Raw genomic sequence first — 19,887 nt, 5'->3', positions numbered from 1 at the left:
AATGAGTCTATTGTGCTGAGGTGGGGAAGAAAGGAGGAAGAAAGAGCCCATTGGTTTGTTTTGCCAAACTCATTGCTGTCAAGGGCTGTTTCCCTCTTTGGCATCAGGCCTGAGCAAACAGACAATCGCAGGGCGGACCCGGCTCCCTGGGGTGGGGGAGAGGGGAACCCCGGGCCCCAGGCCAGGCCCATCTCCCTGGGCAGTTCTGCCGGGATCCCGATGACACCCCAGGGCTCGTGGTGGGGTGGGGTGCAGAAGCACAGACCCTCACCTGGGCACGGTTCTCGGTGACAAAGAAGAGCTCAGTGAGCGCACGATGCAGGGGCAGGAGGATACCAGTCTGGGTCACGTCCTCAAACAGGCTGTACTCCATCTGGGTGAAGAGCTGCCACAGGGGCTTCAACAGCGTGAGGTCACAGAGGTCGCTGTGGGAGGAGGGGGGCAGTTTCCTGGGGTCATGCCCGCCAGAAGTCAGACAGACAGAACTGCAGCTCCGAGGCTCCTTGCCACCCTGACATCTAGTAAAGTCAGGCCAAGCCAGTCCCAATCACCACCCCCCACCCCCTAAATAGCCCCAAATAGTTGCCAATGGCAAACAAGAAAAGGGGCAGAATCTCAACTTCAGGCCAGAACTCCGGGAACAAGAAGACACTCCAGCACATTCACACAAATCAACTTTATGGATCTTTAAAAATGGTTGTTAAGAAGAACTTCCAATGACAGCAGAAAAATACCTCCAGATAAATGTTAACTAGAAAAATCATAAATAAACACACCAAAAATCTTATCAGTGGCTGTCCCTGTCAGTTTTCTAGATTTTCTACAATGCTCACCATTTTAAATAATCAGAAAGGAAAAAAATATCTGATTTAAAAGATAATGGCAACCATTGTTATGATCTTAAGCTCATAAAACAAGAAATATGCTTATAAAGTTGCTCAGGACAGAAATCTTTCTATGTAAAGCAGAGTCCTCCTCACTAGACAGACGCCTGTTGAGAATGCACTGATGTTTTTTACTTAGAGGGAGGCTGTACTTTAACTCCAGTTCAAAGTCCTTCAGAGGAGACACATTATGATTTCTTGGACTTACTACACGATTTTATACATTGATAATTTACAATGTTGTCTTTTCTTTTTAATATATGATTTTTAAAAGACTCCTGATTATACATTTAAGTGTGATCCTGGAGCAAATCACTTTCTCCCAGAGGAACAAGTCTTCAAAAAGCAAACCAATGGGAAAACATGGCTTGATTTAAAGAGACGGCTTCACAGCTGAGTTTTCAGGACAGCACTGGTGTGGGAAGGAAAAGGCACCTGCAAACTCATGCCTGTAGCAGAACTCATACAGTTATTCTGTGGCCACCCATCCCTTGGGGGCTGCCTTTCCCGTCTGCCCGCTCCAGTCTCGGCTTCTGGGACCAAGGGGCTGTGGGAGTGTTACGGGGAGGGTTGGCGATGGGCAGCAGACTGCAGAAATGTACCCACAACGCAGCCAGGAAGGGCCCTCCTGTCTGATGACAGGAGAGATGGGACGCATGCTTCACACACATCACACCATACTTAAAAATCAACTCAAAAATGGATTAAAGGCTTGGTGATAAGACCTGAAACTGTAAGACTCTTAGAAGAAGACATAGGCTGTAAGCTCCTTGACATTGGTCCTGGCAATGATTTTTTTTTTTTTGGATTTGACATTAAAAGCAAAAATAAACAAGTGGGACTACATCAAACTAAGGGGCTTCTTCACAGCAAGGAAAACAATCAACAGAGTGAAAAGGCATCCTATGGGCCAGGAGAAAGTATTTGCAAGTCATATATCTGACAAGAAGTTAATATCCAAAATACACAAGGAACTTATACAACTCAATAGCAAAAAATTTAAAAAAAAAAAAGAAAAAAATAGGCAAAGGACCTAAAGAGACGTCTTTCCGAAGAAAGCACACAGATGGCCAGCAGGAACATGAAAAAGTGCTTGATATCACTAACCATCAGGGAAATGCAAATCAAAACCACAATGCAGCATCACCTCACCTGTGTTAGGATGGCTCCCATCAAAAAGATAAGAGATAACAAAAGCCAGCGAGGATGCGGAGCAAAAGGAGAACCCTTGTACACTGGTGGTGGGAATGTAAACTGGTACAACTTGAAAAACAGTATGGAGGTCCCTCAAGAAACTCAAGGACTACCAGATGATCCAGCAATACCACCTCTGAGTATATCCAAAATAAATGAAATCACTGTCTCAAAGAGATTATCAGTACACCAACGTTCATTGCAGCATTATTCTTAATAGCCACATGTCTGGAAATAATGTCTCCTGACGGATAAATGGATAAAGAAAATGTGTGTACATACATAGTGAAATATAATTGAGCTATGAGAGAGAAGGAAATCCTGTCATCTCCAACAATATAGATGAACCTGGAGGGCGTCATGCCAAGTGAAGTAAGCTAGATAAAGGAAGACAAAACCCGCATGGTATCGCTTTTATGTGGAATCCAAAAAAAGTCAAACCTGCAGAAACAGAGAGTTAGAATGGTGGTTGCCAGGGGCTGGGAAACGTAGGAAATAGGGAAAGGCTGGTAGAAGCGTAGAAACTTTTAGTTGTCAGATGAATAAAGTCTGAGGATCTATTATACAACATGGTGACTATAGTTGATAATAGTGTATAACACCGTAACATAGGAGAGAAATTGGCTGAAAAGCACATGCAGACAGAGGGTACAATTTAAGTGTTCTCACATACCACAAAGAAGGCAGACATATGAGGTGATGGATGTTAGTTAACTTGATTGTGGGAATCCTTTCACAATGTATTAATATAAAGAATATCAAGTCATCATATTCTACACTTTTAATATACTACAATTTCATTTGTCAATTATACTTCAGTAAAGCTGGGGGGTGAGAAGAAAACCTAAGTCTAAAATTTACATGGACATGCAGGGTCAAGTAGCATCTTCAAGATAATCTTGAAGATGAAGAACCAGGTTGAAGGCTTTATACTGCCAGATAGGTAAATCTGCTATAAAACTATAATATATAAGACAGTGTGGTACTGGCACGAAAATAACCAAAAAGACCACTGGAACACAAGCAGTCAGGGATGGATCCATGTGCACAAGGACACTTTTCTGTGACAAAGATGGCACTGGAGTGTGTGAGGGGAAAGATGAGCTTTAGAGTCAAGTGGAGATCCATGTGAGAAAAAAAGAGAAAAAAAATGCGTGTATATAGAGAAGCTTAACTCTATCCTTCAAATCATGCACTAAAATTCATTCCATGTGGATTGTTGATCTCAATATAGAAGAAAAAATAATTAAGCTTCACCTTCATGACCCCAAGGTCAGGTGAGGCAAAAATTTCCTAAACAGGACAATGAAAGCTCTGTCATAAAGGAAACAGGTGAACTGGAAGACACTAAAATCAGAAACTTCTTTTCATCAAAGACACCACTAACAGAGTGAATGGCAAGCCCTGAAGTTGGGGAGATATTTGCAATACACATACCCAGCCAAGGAATCAAATCCAGAAGGCAGCTTACCTGTGGGTACAGCATCGCACGATCCTCAGGAGCAGGTGGATGGCTTTCAACCGTTGATGACCAGTCTGGCGACAGGCCACACCCACCAGCCATTCCCAAATTTTGGCCAACGGGAGGTGTGGTACAACTCTTTCTTCTGACAGCATCTGCTTTAAAATCTCGAATCCTGGCAACCCCCACAAAACAGATATTTAAAAAAAGACATAAACTGCTCAAGTTTTAATAAATAGGTTGAAACCCCTATGATCATTTAAATTTTGCCTGAAATTATGCCTTATGGAAAAGCAACACGGGAACATTTTCGGTTCTTCCTGTTTTGCAAAATATCCTGGCAAATTCTAAGAGAACCAGCATCTTTCCTTGGTCCTGACAGATAGCTCCTCTTTCTGGCCATACAGAAGTTACAAGCTCCCAACTCTAGTACATTCACAAGTGACATGTGTGGGGCTTGTGAGAAAAATTCATTGAAGTCTCACAGAAGGGTATCCGCTTTGATTTTAATGAAGACCAGTGACTTAACGGCACCGACACCCACAGGGGGTCCTGGGTAGGGAGAGCACGCGGATAGAGGGACCAGCGCACACACCTGTCTGGAATCGGCCCAGGTGTCCGGCCGTCACAGTGAATCTGTAGCCCCACTCGGTGTTGCTCATGTCAGAGGTGAAGCGGTAATACAGAGTGTCTCCTGGGCACACAAGAACCAGACAGGTCAGGACACTGCAGACCGGGAAAGGCCCGGGAGGACTTCCCACTAAACAGATAAAGCCCAGTTCCAAATCCTTCAACCATTTCCCTTCTCAGTACTTAGCATTAAGAGTCTGTATTATTTGGTATTTCTTTACTACCTGGAAGCTCAAAATCCTTCCACTTCTGTTGAGACCCACTGAAATTGTGTCGGTCCTGCTGGAAGTCACTGCTGCTGGACATGGCTAGCTCGTCACAGCCTTCCTCTGTGTTGCACTGAGGGTCGAATTTGATTGAGAGGTAGATGGCACCAGGAATGTGAACTTTGTCCTAGGAGGGGAAACAAGGACACGTTGCCGTCATTGGTCCTTGGACAGTTCCTGAGGGCTTCCTCATGCCATGTCCTGCAGTTAGAACTGTGCCTGAAGGAGTGAGTCAGGGCCTCTGACTCCAGGAGCTCTCGGCCCGGCTGGCCCAGCTGGCCCAGCTGGGTGGGGAGGATGCATACGGCTGCCAACACAGCAGGAAGGACACTGTACAGCCTGGGGCATGGCTCGAAGGAGGGGAGGCAAGGGCAGAAAAAAGTCCCAGGGAAGGGATGCTCCGGTTGCTGTGAAGACTGAGGACAGGAGAGGACTGTCAGGGAGGAAGGAATGGAGGAAGAGGTGAGACATAAGCACGAGGGGACGCGTTTCAGGCAAAGGAAACAGCGCCGGAAAGCCTAATGAGTTCAGGGGATAACAATGAGCTTGGGGTGTCTGAGTAATGGGTGAGCTTCGCATGCACACATGCTAAGGAGATGGGGATGGGGTGACGTGACCCTGCAGAGGCTGGGAGGGACAGATGGACAAGGAAGGCTGTGTGTGCTAAAATGAAGCGCTGAGACTTGTCTGGACGGTAAGGGGGTGCCCTGGGAAGGTGGTAAGCAGGAGAAAGCCTGTATTAGGTTTGTGCTGTACCAGGATTACTGCCAGCTAGGGTGCGGCAAGGCCAGCCGGGGCTGGGGCAGGCCAGCACTGGGGGAGGAGAGAGGAGCAGCCAGAGGGACCCAGAGAAGGGGAGGAGTCGGGGCGGCGGAGAAGGTAAGGTGATCCCTCTGAGGTAGAACGCAGTGGCTCCCTAAGTGTGTTTACGGGGTGGGGAGTGGGGACAGAGTCCAGGAACTGGGGGAGAAGAGGCTAAGAAGGTAGAGAGTGAGGAGGTTTACATTCTGGAAAACAAACTCTCAGCTGTCAACAAGCACATTCTAGATGAGTCCCTCTGTCCCCCAACTACGCAGAGCGACAGCTCCCATATTTTGAAAGGAGCTGAACAGACACAAGCAGCACCAGGCCTATGAGGACCCCTGAGGCCACCCCCCTCCGGCCTCATCCAAAGCCCTGCCTCTCTCTGTCCAGGTACAGAGGTAAGGATAAAGGAGATGAAGCCTTTCAGTTCTGGGTAATTAAACAAAGGGGAGGGAGTCCCCCAGGTGTGGCTGGGTCATCAGGAGAAGGATAGAGTGAGGATGGAATCCAGACCCACACTCAAAGTCTCTGCCAGAGACACGGAGCTCTCAGTCCAAGGAGCTCACTGCAGGACAAGTAATCTCTCCTCCAGGGTGGGGGGCCCTCCGGTTTTCTATCACAACAAGGTCAGGAGAAGAGAGGACTTGTTTGTACAGAATCCTGGGACTGGTTTCAGGGAGGCAGATGGCTGCTGAGACTAAGGAAGCACTTTCTAGGCCAGGTCTGTCGGGTAAGGGGAAAGCACCGCAGTGGGAGGTGATGAGATTCGTGCTCCTCGGCAACCCTTGTGGGTCCCGCCAGTTGCGTGCCCTGAGGCTGGGCGAGGCTGGCCGGCCCTGGCTCATACCTCGAAGTTGGTGTTGTTGTTATACGGGTGTTTCGACTCCCGCACCTGCACCTCCATTCCTGGTTCCTCCATGAACTGGCAGGCAGCCAGGGCCATGGTTCCCAGCATGCTCTCCCGGCAGCCCTGGAGCACCTTCTGCAGGATCTGGTGGGACACAGGCAGAGAACGCGGCAAGATGATGGAGTTCAGCTGGAGACCATGCCCAGGGCTCCTGAGCTCTGCCCTGTGGGTCCCCTGGTTCTAGACAGCAGGAGGTAGAAGAGATGCTTCCAGCCCTGTGAAAGTCTGCTAAGCCAGCACCACTTTGAAAGGCTCAGTTGAAGATTTGATTTTAAAAACAAAAGATGGTCACCACCTGAAAACCTGAAATTTAAATTAGAGCAATGGACTGAAGAGAATGCATAGACTCTGTAAGATCCCACGTCTGCCGCCCAGAAGCTGGGAACCTGGACTAACCTCCTGGGTTTGATTTCTTCACCAATAAAATTCTCCCTGGGTCATGATGTAATGCAGGTGTAAGTGCTGGCAGAGTGTCTGACCTGGAGCAGATACTCTAGAAATGATGGTTTAAAACAGAAGGTATAAACCTTCCTGGAAGGTTTCCTGTATTATGGGAATAGGCTGTCACAGTCATAACTAACCCTGTCCCCTGGACTTCATGCTGTGTGAGATCCCAGGGGACATGAGAAGAGACAGGCCAGCAAGGAGAGCTGGACTTTGAAGTTTGGAAACAAAAAGGAAGACTGCAAGGGTGGGATTTATGGGATGGTTATTTCAAATACTCTCCGAGCATCCAGTCTGCCTGGGCCGTGAGCTTGGCTCCAGGCCAAGACTTGGGAGACTTCAACTATGACCCGAGTCGGCTTTTGTTGGGTTCACACCTATAGGGGGGCTGAACAGCCACACAGATAACCTCACTCCAGCAAGGCACTCCCTAGGGGAAGTCTGTTCAAACCCCCTGCAGGGGGCTTGGGGCGAGGGGCAGAGAGGAGGAGCAAGCGGAATGAGTGCCCAGCCCAGCTGCCTGGTTACCTTCTCCCACTGGTGCTTGTCCTCCAGCTGCATGAACATGTCCAGAATGTAGGTCATGTGGGCTGGGCCGCTCAGCTCCAGGATGTCCTCGCTCACCGCCACGTGCCCGGGCCACTCGGCAAGCAAGGATGCCAGCACATGGCGGGCGTACAGTACGCCCGTGGCCTCGTTCACGCGGAAGAGGTAGTCCCGGATGGCCCTCTTGCTCTTGCAGTTGAGCTCCTTGTGCAGCAGGGCAGCGCTCTTACTGCGCCGCTGCTTGGCGTAGCTCTGCTGCAGCTCGCTTTCAGTGCTGGAGATCAGCTTCTGGGTCACGGGGTTCGACTCGACGGTGGCCTGCTCGCAGCGGACGGGCCTGGACTGCAAGCCCCAGAGACCATCGTCACTGAGACCTGGTCATCTCACCACTGGGTGGGGGGCGGGGGTGGGTAGACACCCTCCTTCCCAGGGATAGGGGTCAGGGCAGGGGGCGGCCCATGTACCAGGCAGGGCAGGATGATCATGTCTGTATCCACGGCTTTGGCACTCTGCTCATCCAGTCTCAGACTCCGGCTGGGCTGCCACCGCTGAGCCAGGGTCCGGATCCTTTCGTCCGTGGTGAGCTCGTCCCCGTCAAATCTGAAGAAAAGGAAGAAGCACAAAGCTGGGCATCTGTGTTCCAGAGAGGTGAGAGTTTAACCTGCAGTGAAACTTGCAGAAATGCTGATCAGAGTTATTTTCCTGTTACTAAGGAATTAGACAGTACGGTCCACACTTCCTACACCAGACTCACAGTGCTAATCTACCCGGATGCCTGCAGTGGAGATGGAAACCATCCTTTAGGATCTATTCTCCCTTTCATTTAGAAACAAAGTTCCCGGAAGTTTTAGCAAGGTAAGCAATCACCCAGGTGGAGACATGGTTCCCAGTCCTCCCAGCAGCTGGATATAGCAATGCAACCAGGACATGCCAATGGGAGGCCAGGGAGGTGATGTATGCTGCATTCAGGGCCTGCTCTCAAGCAGCTGGGTTCAGGAGGCACTCCATTCCCCACCTTCCCCCTTTCCTCTGGCCTGGAACTAAGAGTGGGTGTGGGAGAGCCTGCCCTGATGACACAGAGAACAGCAGCCATGGGGACACAGGGTCACTTGGGAAGCAAACTGCCCACCTACCCTGGGCTGCTGCCTACCTCTGGACTGTGGTGGGACAGGACAACTAATTTCTGTGCCCTAACTGATGCAATCATGCTTCATTTCACAAAGGATTTGAGATTGTAGACAAGAAATACATATGGGAAAGTAGAAATACGAAATAACAAAAGAAAATTAAATTGGAATGGGAACTAAACTAGAATAAGAAGTCAAAACCAGGATGTGGGGAATGGAAGAAGAGATTAGATGCAGAAACACAAAATTCTCCATAAACTTAAGAGCTAGGCTCAAGGACTAGCTCTGAACTTCCTGGCCAAGATGAAGGGTATATTGTTATAAGATACCTTTCATTAATATACCCTTGAGGAAAAAACAAGAAAATAATGTATACAAGTGAAAAAACAAAACAAAGAATACTTTGACCAGAATGTACCAGAAGTTCCTGTTCTACACTGCTTGCTCCCTGGATTGATACAGGAGAGAAACCTTGGTGTCTATGTCAATCTCTGGATTCATAACTAGTTTACTCTAAGAGGCAGACTGTGAATATGAAGTTCTTCCTAAAGGAACACACAATACAACTCAAAGACGAGCCATGCCACATGGCACTTTATGAAGCCAGCTTTCATGTCACTTTATGAAGACCTGAAAACTAGTTCTCCAGCTGCTCCTGGCCTCTCAGATCTTGTCAGCAGGAGGTAGGCCGAGTCCCACCCTCACTTGTTCCCTTGCTCCTTACACTTTGGCTGTATCCTTACCTCTTCTGAACCTCCAGGAAGAAAGAGTCGGTTCTCTTCATCTGCAGTTCATATATGGCCCGGAGAATGTGCAGAGGGGCGTTGAGGGCGTCGTGAGCCATCTGGAGGCCACGAGGAAGAGGCAGAAGAGAGAAAATTTGAAGTGCTTGATTCAACACATTACTGATAACCTGAACTCAAAAGTGACAAAACAATTATTTTCTACAGTTACAGTTATTTTCAAGTTATAATCTAAGAACATCACATCACTTAATTTAAGAACATCACACTTCATGCATATAAGATTATAAGCTCCAAAATATGGATTGTAAAATCTGCATTACTATTATAAATTCAAAGGAAAATCTCCTAGTTCTGAAGCCCATGTTTTTGGTAGTTTACTTTTATTTGTGCCATAGTTATTTGTGATTGTGCATTTGTTAAAGATTAGATAGATGAGGGGGTACAGCATGTTATTTTAAAAAAGGAAGAACAAAAACGCAAATAAAGATGATAATTAGAAAAAAAAATTATACCAACAAAATGTAATGCTAGTAGTCAAAAATTACTCGCCAAATGGTATTTATTCATTGCTAGCTTTCCTGCAGTAGCTGCCTTGCCCTCAAGTATGACAACTGGCACGTAAATCTAAGTACTCGACTTTCATCTGATGCTTCTGAAAAGCTGTATTTGCTTTCCTTACATCCACCCCATACTCTCTGTTTACTCTTCACATAGTTAGACCCTTTGAAGTCCAAGCCTCTGCCCATTTTCACATCATTTTGAGGAAGAGTGGATTATCCAGGGAAAGTAAGGATGTACTTGAGAAATTATGAGGACAGATTGTCACCGGGGGCTTATGGATGGGCCTGACATTACATGCCAAACTTTACATATAAGTATTTGCACACGTAGTTTATGGGAGAAACGATCCAAAGTTTTTGGGTCCACGACTCCCAAACATTAAGAACTACTGTTGAAAGGGCTTTTCCCTCCTTCCAGGTCAGTTCTGTACAATATAGACCGAGTTTCCCAGAAGTGCATTCACAGGGCATCAGCCTGAAGCATTTCCATGTGGAGGGTAAAACTCAGTCCAAGCCAAAGAGAATCCATTCCTGAGTCCCTTCTTCACGCCACACCATGACCTAGGAACATACCAAGAAACATATCCTGGTGGGCTCATCCAGGCTCTCGAGAGGGTCTAGCTTTTTCTGCTCTTGGTCACCAGGGCTGCTGACTGACCGCTCCACCTCCTCCTCCTGGTCCCCTCGCTCGTCCAGCTCCAGCTCTCCATGCTCAGCCAAAGTGTTGATCTCCTTTTTTGAAGAGTACAGCATGATGGACAAAATCTACACAGAACAAAAATCAGGCAGGGCAGGAATGTGAGTGCTTAGTGTGTGAGAAGACCTTTAACTCTCAAAGGGTAGAAAATATTTGACTTGACTCTTTAAAAGACATCAGAATTTACAGAAAGAGTGTAAAATTAGGACTTCCCTGGTGGTACAGTGGATAGGAATCTTCCTGCCAATGCAGGGGACAAAAGTTCGATTCCTGGTCTGGGAAGATCCCACACGCTGCCCGTGCTCCGCAACAAGAGAAGCCAATGAAATGAGAAGCCTGCGCACCCAACAAAGAGTAGCCCCCTCTCACCACAACTAGAGAAAGCCCGAGCACAGCCACAAAGACCCACCATATCCAAAAGAAGTAATTAAAAAAAAAGAATGTAATATCAGTAGATATGGAAACATGTTCAATCGTACTTATAACCAAAGACATGCTAACTAAAACTACAATGGACCTTTGTGCTTATTAACTTTGCCACTGACAGCCTAAGTTGGTATCATCCTTTTAGAATGCATTTTGGAGAAATGTAAAGACCCATACAAATGTTCATAACCTTTGATTCCACAGCTCATCTTTTAGTAATAATGTAAAGTGTGTAAAAGGTTATACTCATGATATAGTCAATGAAGCATTTATTAATGGCAAAAACTGAAGTCCAACTTTATGGATCATATGCTGCTGCTGCTGCTGCTGCTGCTGCTAAGTCGCGTCAGTCGTGTCCGACTCTGTGCGACCCCCTAGACGGCAGCCCACCAGGCTCCTCCATCCCTGGGATTTTCCAGGCAAGAATGGATCATATGCAGCCATTAAAAATGGTGGTTATGAAAACTACTCAACAACTTAGAAAAATGGCCATCACAAGACTTCAATTTATTCAGTAACGTGCTCCACTGTACAATCTAAATCTATATATGCAATACAGACACAGAAGGAAAAAATCAGAAAAGGGAAATACATGAAATACTAATAGTAGATGTGCCTGGAGGTACAGTGAAATTTGGAGTTTTTCTTTTCTACTTTTCAAATTTTCTGCACATAAAAAAGATGCAAATTTTTTAATGTAAAAATTTTTCATTACAAATTTTTTCTATTTTAATTTTGAGTTTTTTCTATTTTTGCTCTATTTCCTAAACAGCAAGAGTGCAAATGCTCACAAGGTTATCCCTGAATATGTTTCAGGGATATTTTCCTAAAACCTAATCAAATCCTCTTGTGACAACTTGAGAGCTGTTTCCTGGACTTCAGGCCTCTGTGTGACTGAGAATGGTCAGCTGAGCATCTCCCATATGGCAGCAGCCTTCCCTGCCCTGAAGCTGGCACTTGGCACAGAAACACCCCAGGGAACCATAGTAATTCCACTACAAAAAATCTAAGGCTTATGGGGAAAAGCAATAAAATGAAAATTATCAACTGAAATCCAACATAAAATAAACATTAGTGGAGGACAAATTTAGAAACTGATTTTAGCTCAAAGGAACTTTAAGGGGAAATAATAATTCGAGGCTTCCCTGGTGGCTCAGAGGTTAAGCGTCTGCCTCTGACGCGGGAGACCCAGGTTCGATCCCTGGGTTGGGAAGATTCCCTGGAGAAGGAAATGGCAACCCACTCCAGTATTCTTGTCTGGAGAATCCCATGGACGGAGGAGCCTGGTAGGCTACAGTCCATGGGGTCGCAAAGAGTCGGACACGACTGAGCGACTTCACTTCACTTCACAATAATTCGAGGGCAGATTTATTACCATGATATAATGGTCAACCATGTGTTTCCACAAATTACTTCTCTTCCAATATTCTTTGGACAAACATCAAATTCATTTTCCCTGACAGGGGAGGACAGGTGTCATAATCTCTATCTCCAAAAGGGAAGAGAAATACAAGACACTGTTTTAACAACTGCTCCGGATGCGAGTGCACCGGGCAGAGCCAGCTGTGACTGACTGGCTGGTCTAACTCCCAGGCCTGTGAATCTGCAGCAGGAAGAGGCACTAGGAGTCACCCTCGTCCCTTACTTCCAGGTCCCGGAGGAGCCACGTTTTGCTGAAGCCGGTCCCTTTGCTGCACTTTTTCACCAGCAGCTTCAGCAAATCAGTCTGCAGGAAGGTAGCGTGGGTCTCTTCAAAACCATGAGCCTGCCAAACAGAAAAAGAATGATTTGCAATTGCGTCAGAGTGAAGAAAATCAAGGGTCATTCAGGGAGAAGCAGGCCCCTATCGGAGCCCAGTATCAGCTCTTGGCCCAAGCCCACCTTCTGGTGAAGATTCCCGAGTCAGCAGGAAAGATGAAACTCTGAACCTGAGTCATAACCTAAGTCTGTCCACTCTCTCATTCACTTGACAAGTATTTCTGAAGCCTTCTACATTGTACGTGCTGAGTCCTATGCTAAGAACAGAGGTTTTATATCCCTCTCCTGCTCTCTATCTCCCAAAAGTTTCCCACTGTCCTGCAGACTGAAGTCTGAGTCCCTATTTATGGCTGGCAAGGCCCCTGCAGGCTCCCTGCCTGCCTCTGTGTCTCCTCTCCTCCTTAGCACTGCCCCAAAGCCCTGAGGTATTCCTTCTGCTCCCTGACAACCAGGCCTGCTCCTGCGCCTGGACTTTGCTCTCTCCCAGCATGCAACACTCTGCCCAGACTCCTTATCTACCACCTCAGATTTCACCTCTTCAGGAAGGCTCTTTCTGACTCCTGTGGTTTTCCTTGCAGGCTCCTTGCTGTCTCCCTCACAGTTAAGGCTGAAAGCTCCATGACAGCAGAGACCTTCTTTCTAGTTCAACACTATGTAATTAGTTCCATCTGGCACCTGGTGCTCAACAAATATTGACAGCATCAAGGATCCAAAGGCATAAATGGTCTCTGCCCTCAGGGAGTTTATTTTCCCAAACCTACTATAATGCGAAACCACTAAAACAAAGTAGATTATGATAAATGCCACGAAATCAACAAAGAGCAGATGTGTGGTCTCAAGCCTAACACTATAAACTCTCAGGAGTGGGCCAGAGCTGAAATGCCACCTTGACCAGTCTCCCTGTGGTGCTTGAGTCCTTTCACGGCCTCCTTGCCAGTGCTGCCCAACTCAGGGAATTCATAAGCCTTCCAGAGGAAATCCTTCTTCCTTGGCTAGTTCTGTTGGGAAGGTCATCCTTAAAGTGATCCCTCCCTCCGTCCCGATGCCCCTCAAGTAGTAGAAGAATCATGTTCCCCACAAGTCAAGGCTTCCCATCTTCATGTCAGTTATTGCCCAGCTCTTCAACTTGCCTGCCTTCTCTCACCCCAAATACCAAACCTACTGCTTAAAGATCGCATAAGATATTATTCTCCCCTTTATTCTCCCTATGATGAACCAGAAGGAGCTGTGGTTCAGAGGGAACTGAGAAACTGTTGTCAATTTTTCTTCCCATCTTCCAAGGTTATGTGCCCATAAGGTAGTAGTACCTGGTTCCATGAGGCAGGACTGAAAAATTACAGAGCACCAACTACTGGGAAAATTCTGTTTCTTCCTTAATGATATCCTTGTTCAAGGCCCCAATCATTTCTAAAAATAATCAAGATCCTATGATTAACTATTCATTGAAATCGGATGATACTTCCTTCTAGTTAATACCCTGCAGGTGTTAGATCCCAGCCAGATTGATTAGCAAATGGAAGAAACTCAAAATTACCTTTAGTGTTTTATATAATCCTTTGAGGGCCAGGGACAGGACCCAAGTTGCTTCCACTGCCTCGGGACAATGGCTGTCCATGCTGGTTTGCAGAAGGTGACTGGCAATAAAGGCAAAGTGCTGAGAGTATTGGCTCAGCTGGGCCTGGGAGTCACTGTCTTCCTGTCCTCCTCCTTTCTGGACCAGTTGGTAGTCCTTCACTGAAGGATTAAGAGAAAAATCTTAAATGTAGCCAGAGAAAAGAGACACATTTTGTTTATTCATTTTTTGGCTATACCATTTGCAGGATCCTAGTTCTCTGATCAGGGATTGAACCCAAGTCCACGGCAGTGAAAGCCCCAAGTCCCAACCACTGGACTGCAAGGGAATTCCCCAAGAGACACACTTTGAAGAGTAACAGAGAATGATGGCTGATTTCACAGCAGAAACTATGAAAGCCAGAATAAAATGGATCAGTATCTTTAAAATATGCTAAGAAAAAACTCTCAGCCTACAAATTTTTACCCAGAAAAATTGTCTCTCAAAGATGAAGTCAAATCACTGATTTATACTTCCAGCTTAAGAAACCAGAAAAAGAAAAAAAAGAGCAAATTAAACTCAAAGCAGAAAGAAATAAGTAGATTAATAATGAAAAGATAGAAATTAATGGAACAGCAATCAGAAATAACAGAAACATCAATGAAACCAAAAGCCAGTCCTTGGAAAATATCAAATAAATTGGTATCTCTGGCTAGGCAGTCTATGCAATGAAAAAGACACAAATTACCAAAATCAGGAATGAGGGAAGGCAGCTGATACCTCATACTAGGTTCAGAGAAACTAAATATCTACATTTTATAAGACCTAAATTTATTTCATAAGTGAATGGAGAGATATACCATGTTCCTGAGTCAGAAGACTCAGTATTGTTAAGACATCATTTCTCCCCAAATGAATCTACAATGTTATGTCAATCAAAACCCTAGCAGGTTAATAGAAACTGACAAGCCGCTTCCAAAATTTATATAAAAAGACAAAGGAACTAGACTAGCCAAAACAATTCTGAAGAAGAATAACAAAGTTAGAGGACCTGATTTCTCTCTCAACATTCAGGAGAAATCTACAACACTCAAGGGCCTTCCTGATGGCTCAGTGGTAAAGAACCCGCCTGCCAATGCAGGAGACTCAGGTTCAATCCCTGGGTCAGGAAGATCTCCTGGAGAAGGAAATGGCAACCTACTCTAGTATTCTTGCCTGGGAAATCCTGTGGACAGAAGGAGCCTGGTGGGCTATAGTCCATGGGGTCACAAAAGAATCAGACTAAACAACAACAGTCAAGACAATGTAGCATTCAAGTAAGGACAAATATACAATATATAGATTAATGGAACATAATAAAATCCATAAATAAACACCAAGATATATGGGTCAATTAATTTTCACAAAGTTACTAAGATGATTCAATGGAGAAAGAATAGTTTGTTTAACAAATGGTCCTGGAACAATGAGATTCACATGTAAAAAAATAAAATAAACCTTGACTTTTATATCAAACTGTATACAAAAATAGCACAGACAGTGCCTAATGCTGAAGCTAAATGATAAAGTAGATTATTTCAAGAGCAGAAGTGGGCACATAATAATAAGATACTCCAGATCATTTGGGATTTGGCAAATTAAATCAAAAGGGCACTTATGATATACCTTCACTGTTCTGTTGATGAAGCAAAATGGAAAGTGACATGTATGCCTATACAAATTATCTGAAGTTACTTTACATTCCTGTAGCCACCTGACTCCATCATATGTTTAAATTACCCATTAGAAAACAAATGATACTGGCAAATGGAAAAAGTAGATGTGCAGAACCTAAACATCTGGCCAATCCCAAAACAAAGAGTCATATATATAAAATAACAACATAGAAAGAGCCTTCAAAGTGATCCCAATTCAGCCACATCATTTCAGAGATGAGGAAAAAGAAGTTACATGCTAAGTTGCTTCAGTTGTGTCCAACTCTTTGCAACCCTACATGGATAGCCCACCAGGCTCCTCTGTCCATGGGTTTCTCCAGGTAAGAAAAGTGGAGTGGGTTGTCATGCCCTCCTCCAGGAAAAAGAAGTTCAGGGAGCTATAATTTGTTTTTTTTAAAAACTCATATGCAGGGACAAGAACAAAGATATTTTAACTGATTTTAACGTATACAGAAAATCTGCCCTGATTCTCAGATAAAATCATTATGTTTGGGACCTGTTTTCCTCTTCCGGGTTTTGACATCGACGATCACAGCCCTGTTCTTCTCAGTAAAGTGCTTCAAGATGATCACATTATGTGGTTCATTGGCATTATCCATATACACACATCGGGTCCCCACACAGAGGACCTAAACACGACAGAGAAAGAAAAGGCAACTCAGCACCTCATAGAACACAGTCCCTTTTGCTTGTGCCGCTGACTTCAACAGTTAGTCAGGGTCAGGATTCTTCCCATCTGTAAGTCCAGGGTTGGCACAGGCCTGGCACAGAACTGGTTTAAGTGCTTGCTGAATGAAGCCATGTTTTCACAGTCCTCATCGTTCCAACTAGTTGAAAATTAGAAATGAGATCAAGCTGAAGGCCAAAGTGAAGAACAATCACACTTTGAAGTTCTCTGTAATTTATTAATAGGGTATTCGTTACCCATTATGCCAACTACTGGCTAATGAGTCAAATGGCTAAACTGTTAAAAAAATGTAAGTTGAACAAACTATCTCAAAATCTTGAGAGTATACCAGTACTGTAAAAGCAAATTATGTAAGGAAAAAAAAAACTCCCAAGGTTATATGCTACAGGGACTTTGATATGCCTGATGAAGACAGGAAGAGGAGACCAGGCTTTCAGAGAGGTGTACCTGTGGGAAGCCGACCAGCACCAGCAGCGTGAAGATGTTGGTGTGCTTCAGCTGGAAAGGCAGCTGCTTGATGCAGTGGTCTGTGAAGGTGGCAACAACATCTCGCCACAGAGGGGCGCTGTTGAGTGACCGCAGGATCTCTGCCATAGAACACGCCCAGTCCAAGCCCACGCGGCTGGAAGGCAAGAGGGCCATCAGGTGGTGGTGCACAGACTCCAAATTCAACCCATCAGCTCACCACACTCCAAGGTAGACCCATAAGCATGTCAACAAGCCATTCACTGATTAGTTTAAAAACTACTAGAATGATGCTTTTCAAAAATGTTAAGTGGGGGGAAAATAATCAAGATTTGTTCCTTACATACTCAGTCTATAGTTAAGGTTTTAAAAATCTCTATAAATGGTCACACACACATGTGTAGTTATGCACACTCATATTCATGCACAGAAAAGAAGCTTGGAAGGAAATATATTTTAAAAAGCACCAGGGAGTTCCCTGGTAGCCTAGTGGTTAGAATTCTGGGCTTTCACTACTGTGGCCTGGGTTCAACCCCTGGTCAGGGAACTGAGATCTGCAAGGGATGGGTAGGGGGAATAAAATAGCACCAGACACATCGACAAGGTGCAAGGCATTGCTTTTATAATGATAATAGATCTATTTTCTTCAACCTCAAAGCCTGTACCTATTACTGGAATAAAACAAACCATAATATATATCACTAGAGAGCTGAATCAGCAGACAGAACCCAGGTGGCAACAGCTGTTCTAATGTGGGTTTTAAGTAGAGTTTTAATATCAGTTGATAATGTTGCTAATAAAACTAATTCTATTTTCACAAAAGATCCCTAGACAATGCAGGGGCAAAAATAGCAAGGAAGCACGCTGAAATTAATCAACAGCCAGATCAATGACTGAGAGAAATGAACACCAAGGTGGGACAGAGTGGGGGTGGCTACCTGTCCAGACACACAGCCCCCAGGCTAAAGAGCAGGTGGGTAGTCTTCCAGCCATCTGGCACAACTGAACTGTCCCCAGCTGCAAACAAGTTGTGTTTGGCTGAGAGGACCTTGGTCACGGCAGCATCTACCTCCGCTGGTAAAAGGCGGATGATTAACTGGCCAAGGAGACCCAGGGTGAGGTGGTAGGTTTCGTTCAGGTGGCCTGCATTTGAGATGACGACCTGGAACATGAGCGGGAGCACGTGCTCCAGGTCTACAAGGGGGACTGTGGGATCCTGTTAAGAGAGGAGAAAAATCTGTTCAATAAGACATCTAGGTAACCACACCAACTAAACACTCCATTGTCTTTATGTATTATTTATAACTGGCCTGGTGCCAGGGGAATTATGCAGTGTCTTTCACAAATGGCTTAGGTACAATTGACTGTAAAATAAAACATTCTCAGGCATCATCTTACAATCTTACTTCCAATTTATATTCTTACCCCAGGGATATACAGATGATCGCAATTAACATTTCAGTATATGGCTTTCCAAAAATTTTTTCTACGAATAACACTACCCTCTCATGCACTCTTTCTCTCTTTTAATTTATTTTTTCTCTTTTTTTTAAATGCCATTTTGTCTCTTACCGAGTTTAAGGGAGGTAACATGGCTGCTAGTAATCCCAAAATCCTTTTCTGGGAACACTCTGCAAACACCTGCTCAGGGCTTGGAATAACTGCCTTTTCCTCAATGGGCTTCTGAGAGGACGCTTCTGAATTTTCAGCATCTGAGTTGTAAAACAGCAAGCTATCAGATTTTGCCAGGTTCCATGTATGTATGAAGAGGCAAGTAAATCACTGCACTGCCCTGTGCCACTACAGCATCAAGTCGAGACTTTACTGAACACGTCTTACTCAAGGAAGCCTGTCCCGATCACCCTGCTTTAATGTCGAGCCTGCCCTCCCATCTCCCCAAACCCCTCTGCCCTCTCCATTCCCCTGCTCTTTTGTGCTCATGGCAGCTAATTACCTTTTAACACACCATATCATTTGATACTGGTTGGTTATTGTTTGACTTCTCTTCTAGACTTCCCCCCCCCCAGTAATGTATCACAAACACCTAGACATGTTTCCGGACCACAGCAGCAACTCAATAAATCCCTGATGGCTAAAGCAACTGTACATGCCCAGGATGCTGATCCTCAGATGGGATCAGACCAGAGTGGGTTTTGATGATCTGGACTGACATGGAGTGTCAGACCGCTTCCTGAACTTAGAATCATGATCTGCAGTGATGAGCATCAGCCCATTCTGAGAGCTGGCCCCATGGACAGGGCGGGATGCTGGGTGCTCAGCCCTGCCTCTGTCACAGAACGGGCACCAGGGAAGGACCCTGCCTCCCCAAGCCGCCCTAAGGAGGAGGCTGACGTTTGCTGCCAGTCTCCTCGGTCCACAGCACCTCCATCTCCTGGCTCTTCAATCGTCCTGCAATACGGCTCTGACCTCGCCGCCGTCCCCAGCAGGCAGCCCGAGCCTCCACTGCAGGGTGCACGCACCTCTCCATTTCCCCCTTTCAGGGCTCCACTCCCTCCTCTTCCTCCTTACACACCTGCCCCACAGACTTCTCCGTGGATTCCTTTGGGGGTTTCCTCTCTGGGGCTTTGTTCCTCTTGTCCTTTCTGCCCTGAGTGCCCCTCCCCCCAGCAGATGCCAGCACTTTTGAGGCCACCTGCAGGCCTTCTTTACAAGGGCCTTACGTGGACACAACCTGTTCAAGCCGGATCCCCATCACTGCTACCACCCACTCAGGCGTCTCTTCTGGAGAGAATCACATCCCACCTCAAATTACAGTTACACACACCCCTGTCTTAAACCCTCCCAGGCTGTAGGGCCCCATGAGGGCAGGAGCTATGTGTCCATTTGTCTGACCTGGTCCCTGCTTCATCCCTAGAGTCTAGCATAGTGCTTGGCACACAGAAGGCACTCAGTAAATCAGGTAATAAACAAGGTAGGAAATTAGATAAACAAGATGAAGGAAGCATGACTTTCAAAGTGGTATCAGTACTATCTGAGGCAGAACTGAGAAACCATG

The 19,887-nt window shown here is 45.7% G+C and overlaps 1 protein-coding gene and 1 non-coding gene across 3 annotated transcripts in view; one reads left to right on the top strand and one right to left on the bottom strand.

The window, feature by feature from the left end:
- Positions 1-19,887, bottom strand: part of ZZEF1 (zinc finger ZZ-type and EF-hand domain containing 1) — a 94,322-nt gene that overhangs the window by 4,549 nt on the left and 69,886 nt on the right. For both annotated transcript variants that reach the window (XM_081579863.1, XM_081579864.1), the window contains exons 39-53: positions 18,444-18,583; positions 17,810-18,087; positions 16,854-17,028; positions 16,215-16,347; positions 13,986-14,185; positions 12,339-12,458; positions 10,144-10,335; positions 9,008-9,108; positions 7,602-7,737; positions 7,120-7,479; positions 6,088-6,231; positions 4,395-4,563; positions 4,136-4,234; positions 3,550-3,715; positions 272-425 (exon numbers count right to left, since the gene is read on the bottom strand). In XM_081579863.1, the coding sequence (XP_081435989.1) occupies positions 272-425; positions 3,550-3,715; positions 4,136-4,234; positions 4,395-4,563; positions 6,088-6,231; positions 7,120-7,479; positions 7,602-7,737; positions 9,008-9,108; positions 10,144-10,335; positions 12,339-12,458; positions 13,986-14,185; positions 16,215-16,347; positions 16,854-17,028; positions 17,810-18,087; positions 18,444-18,583 (2,567 nt within the window). The remainder of the gene's footprint in view (positions 1-271; positions 426-3,549; positions 3,716-4,135; positions 4,235-4,394; positions 4,564-6,087; positions 6,232-7,119; positions 7,480-7,601; positions 7,738-9,007; positions 9,109-10,143; positions 10,336-12,338; positions 12,459-13,985; positions 14,186-16,214; positions 16,348-16,853; positions 17,029-17,809; positions 18,088-18,443; positions 18,584-19,887) is intronic.
- On the top strand, positions 11,836-11,906 carry TRNAQ-CUG (transfer RNA glutamine (anticodon CUG)). Its single transcript has one exon. It is a non-coding gene; the product is annotated as a tRNA-Gln (tRNA).

The sequence above is a fragment of the Giraffa tippelskirchi genome, chromosome 3 (assembly GCF_054371585.1).
Source record: "Giraffa tippelskirchi isolate mGirTip1 chromosome 3, T2T-mGirTip1v1.2.pri, whole genome shotgun sequence".
Lineage (NCBI taxonomy): Eukaryota > Metazoa > Chordata > Mammalia > Artiodactyla > Giraffidae > Giraffa > Giraffa tippelskirchi.
The sequence above is the reverse complement of the archived record's forward strand: the minus strand, read 5'-3'. Positions and strand labels throughout refer to the sequence as shown.